This window comes from Colobus angolensis, unplaced genomic scaffold (genome assembly GCF_000951035.1).
Source record: "Colobus angolensis palliatus isolate OR3802 unplaced genomic scaffold, Cang.pa_1.0 Scaffold245, whole genome shotgun sequence".
In the NCBI taxonomy this organism is placed as follows: Eukaryota; Metazoa; Chordata; class Mammalia; order Primates; family Cercopithecidae; genus Colobus; species Colobus angolensis.
The window spans coordinates 3,457,465-3,461,773 of NW_012115655.1; the positions used below are offsets into that span (position 1 = coordinate 3,457,465).

Below are 4,309 nucleotides of genomic sequence, written 5' to 3' on the forward strand. Positions count from 1 at the left end.
GCCTCGGCCTCCCAAAGTGCTGGGATTACAGGCGTGAGCCACTGCGCCCGGCCAGGATTTTCTTTATAGCAATATAACAGACTAGCACAGGCTGTCTTCAATCTACTGAAGTGTTTGTCTGGTTGGTCGTTTTAATGTCTTTTTAAAATTTTATTTTATGTTCCGGGATACCTGTGCAGAATGTACAGTTTTGTTACATAGGTAAACGTGTGCCATGGCGATTTGCTGCACCTGTCAACCCATCACCTAGATATTAAGCCCAGCATCCATTAGCTATTTATTCTGATGCTCTCCCTCCCCCTCCCCCCTGCTGACAACCCCCAGTGTGTGTTGTTCCCCTCCCTGCATCCATGCCTTCTCATTGCTCAGCTCCCACTTATAAGTGAGAGGATGCGGTATCTCGTTTTCTGTTCCTGCATTAGTTTACTAAGGATGGTGGCTTCCAGCTCCATCTATGTCCCTGTAAAGGAGATGATCTCACTCCTTTTTATGGCTACATAGTATTCCATGGTGTATATGTACCACATTTTCTTTATCCAGTCTATCATTGATGGGCATTTGAGTTGATTCCATGTCTTTGCTATTGTGAATAGTGCTGGAATGTACACATGCAAGTATCTTTATAATACACAATGATTTATATCCCTTTCGGTATATACCCAGTAATGGGATTGCTGGGTCAAATGGTATTTCTGGTTCTAGGTCTTTGGTGAGTTGCCACACTGTTCGTCCACAATGGTTGAACTAATTTATATTCCCACTAACAGTGTAAAAGCGATCCTATTTCTCCACAGCCTCACCAGCATCTATCTGTTGTTTCTTGACTTTAATAATCACCATTTAATAATCGGCATGAGATGGTATCTCATTGTGGTTTAAATTTGCATTTCTCTAATGATCAGTGATGTTGAGCTGTTTTTCATATGTTTGTTGGCTGCATAAATGTCTTCTTTTAAGAAGTGTCTGTTCATGTCCTTTGCTTACTCTTTAATGGGGTTGTTTGTTTTCTTCTTGTAAATTTGTTTAAGGTCATTTGTTTTCTTCTTGTAAATTTGTTTAAGGTCCTTGTAGATTCTGGATATTAGACCTTTTTCAGATGGATAGATTGTAAACATTTTCTCCCATTCTGTAGGCAGTCTGTTCACTCTGATGATAGTTTCTTTTGCTGTGCAGAAGTTCTTCAGTTTAATTAGATCCCATTTGTTAATTTTAGCTTTCGTTGCAGTTGCTTTTGACGTTTTAATCATGAAATCTTTGTCCATACCTGTGTTCCGAATGGTATTGCCTAGATTTTCTTCTAGGGTTTTTACAGTTTTGAGTTTTACACTTAAGTCTTTAATCCATCTTGAGTTAATTTTTGTATAAGATGTTAGGAAAGGGTCCAGTTTCGATTTTCTGCATATGGCTAGCCAATTCTCCCAGCACCATTTATTAAATAGGGAATCCTTTCTCCATTGCTTGTTTCTGTCAGGTTTGTTGAAGATCAGATGGTTGCAGATGTGCGGACTTATTTCTGAGTTCTCTATTCTGTTCCATTGGTCTATGTTTCTGTTTTTGTACAGTACTATGTTGTTTTGGCTACTATAGCCTTGATGTATAGTTTGAAGTTGGTAGTGTGATGCCTCCAGCTTTGTTCTTTTTGCTTAGGATTATCTTGGCTATATGCGCTCTTTTTGGGTTCCATATGAATTTTAAAGTAGTTTTTTTTTTTTCTAATCCTGTGAAAAATGTCAATGGTAATTTAATGGGAATAGCATTGAATCTATATATTACTTTGGGCAGTATGGCCATTTTCACAATATTGATTCTTCCTGTCCACGAGTATGGAATGTTTTTCCATTTGTTTGTGCCCTCTCCGATTTCCTTTAGCAGTGGTTTGTAGTTCTCCTTGAAGACATCCTTCACTTCCCTTGTTAGCTGTATTCCTAGGTATTTTATTCTCTTTGTAGCAATCGTGAATGGGAGTTCATTCATGATTTGGCTCTCTGCTTGCCTACTATTAGTATATAGGAATGCTTGTGATGTTTGCACATTGATTTTGTATCCTCAGACTTTGCTGAAGTTGCTTAACAGCTTAAGAAACTTTTGGGCTCAGAAGATGGGGTTTTCTAGATATAGGATCATGTCATCTGCAAATAGAGACAGTTTGACTTCCCCTCTTCCTATTTGAATACCTTTTCTCTTTGAGAAGAAGTCTCGCTCTGTCAACCAGGCTGGAGTGCAGTGGCGTGATCTCGGCTGACTGCAATCTCTGCTTCCCAAGTTCAAGCAATTCTCCTGCTTCAGCCTCCCAAGTAGCTAGGATTACAGGCACCTGCCACCATGCCTGGCTAATTTTTGTATTTTTAGTAGAGACAGGGTTTTACCATGTTGGCCAGGCTGGTCTTGAACTCTTGACTTCACCTTAGCCTCCCAAAGTACTGGGATTACAGGCAGGAGCCACTGCGCCCAGCCCTTGAATACCCTTTATTTCTTTCTCTTGCCTGATTGCCCTGGCCAGAACTTCCAATACTATGTTGAATAGGAGTGGAGAGAGGGCATCCTTCTCTTGTGCCCGTTTTCAAAGGGAATGCTTCTGGCTTTTTCCCACTTAGTATAATATTGCCTGTGGGTTTGTCATAAATGGCTCTTATTATTTTGAGGTGTGTTCCATCAATACCTAGTTTATTGAGCGTTTTTAACATGAAGGGATGTTGAATTTTATCAAAGTCCTTTTCTGCATCTATTGAGATAATCATGTGGTTTTTGTCAAGTTCTGTTTATGTGATAAATTATGTTTATTGATTTGTGTATGTTGAACCAGCCTTGCATCCCGGGGATGAAGCCGACTTGATCGTGGTGGATAAGCTGTTTGATATGATGCTGGATTCATTTTGCCAGTAAATATATATATATTTTTTAATTGAGATGGAGTCTCATTCTGTCACCCAGGCTGGATGCACAATCTTAGCTTACTGCAATCTCTGCCTCCTGGGTTCAAGCAATTCTCGTGCCTCAGTCTCCCAAGTATCTGGGATTACAGGGTGTGCACCACCCTGCCCAGCTAATTTTTGTATTTTTAGTAGAGACAGGGTTTCACCATGTTGGGCAGGCTGGTCTCGAACTCCTGAACTCAAGAGATCCACCCGCCTTGGCCTCCCAAAGTGCTGGGATTACAGGTGTGAGCTACTGTGCCTGGCCTAGTTTGCCAGTATTTTATTGAGAATTTTTGCATTAATGTTCATCAGGGATATCGGCCTGAAGTTTTGTTTTTTTGTTGTATCTCTGGCAGGTTTTGGTATCCGGATAATGCTGACCTCATAAAATGAGTTATGGAGGAGTCCCTCTTTTTTAATAGGAAAAACATTCATGTGATAAAAAATTTAAAAAGCTACAGCAAGGTAAACAGTGAAAAGTCTCCTTCCAGTAGCTTCCGCTGGCTGACCAGCCCTCTTCCCAGAGGCAGCCATTAAACATTTCTTGTGAATCTCTTCAGAAATATTTTATGCATAAACAGTTAAGATATATACATTTTCCCCATGTTCTATCCTACCCCTCCTTTTTGTTATACCAATGGCAAACCACTATATACAATAATGCTTTTTTCACTTAATAATGTATCATGGGCTTCATACCATATCAGTACAAACAGTTTCTCATTCATTTTTAAGCAGTATCATATTTCATCACATGGCTGTACCATAAGATCTTTAGGAGTTCCTTATTTAAATGAACATGTATCTTGTTTACAGTCTTTGGCTATTTTTATTATTTTCTTACCTGAAACTCTCTGAGCAAATCTGATTGCTTCTTCAACCGGGTCGGAGTTCACAACTTTATCTAGAATGCCCAGCTTGAGTGCTTCACCTGCTAAAACATGTCTTCCTGAAATAAACAACAACAACAACAAAACAATCACAGAACAATGAAAGATTAAAGCAAAAGCATTACTCTCTCTAGTAGGAAAGGCTGTCTGTCTGGATATAAATATCTATTATTGAATAAGATAAGTAAGAACCACACTGACTGATAGAGTAGAAAGATCACCACCAAGTTAACCAGGAAACTTGGATTCCAGCTCCAGCTCTAGTTTCCACTGTTTGTGTGATCATGAAGAACTGCACCAGGACCACCATTTCCTCATCAGCAAATGGCAATAATTATGCTTATCTCAGTAATTCTGAGTATTAAGTGAGAATAATAGATTCTCTTTATATTCTATAACTCTCTACAGAAGTACTTTATGAACTACAAATCTCCATAGAACTCTATAGAAAAGTGAGATGTTTAGTTTTTGATAATAATAATAAAAGTAGTAGCAGCAGAGTAA

The 4,309-nt window shown here is 39.0% G+C and overlaps 1 protein-coding gene across 2 annotated transcripts in view; it reads right to left on the minus strand.

Moving 5' to 3' along the window:
* EHHADH (enoyl-CoA, hydratase/3-hydroxyacyl CoA dehydrogenase) overlaps window positions 1–4,309 on the minus strand; it is a 79,274-nt gene that overhangs the window by 27,645 nt on the left and 47,320 nt on the right. For both annotated transcript variants that reach the window (XM_011945857.1, XM_011945856.1), the window contains exon 5: window positions 3,760–3,864. In XM_011945857.1, the coding sequence (XP_011801247.1) occupies window positions 3,760–3,864 (105 nt within the window). The remainder of the gene's footprint in view (window positions 1–3,759; window positions 3,865–4,309) is intronic.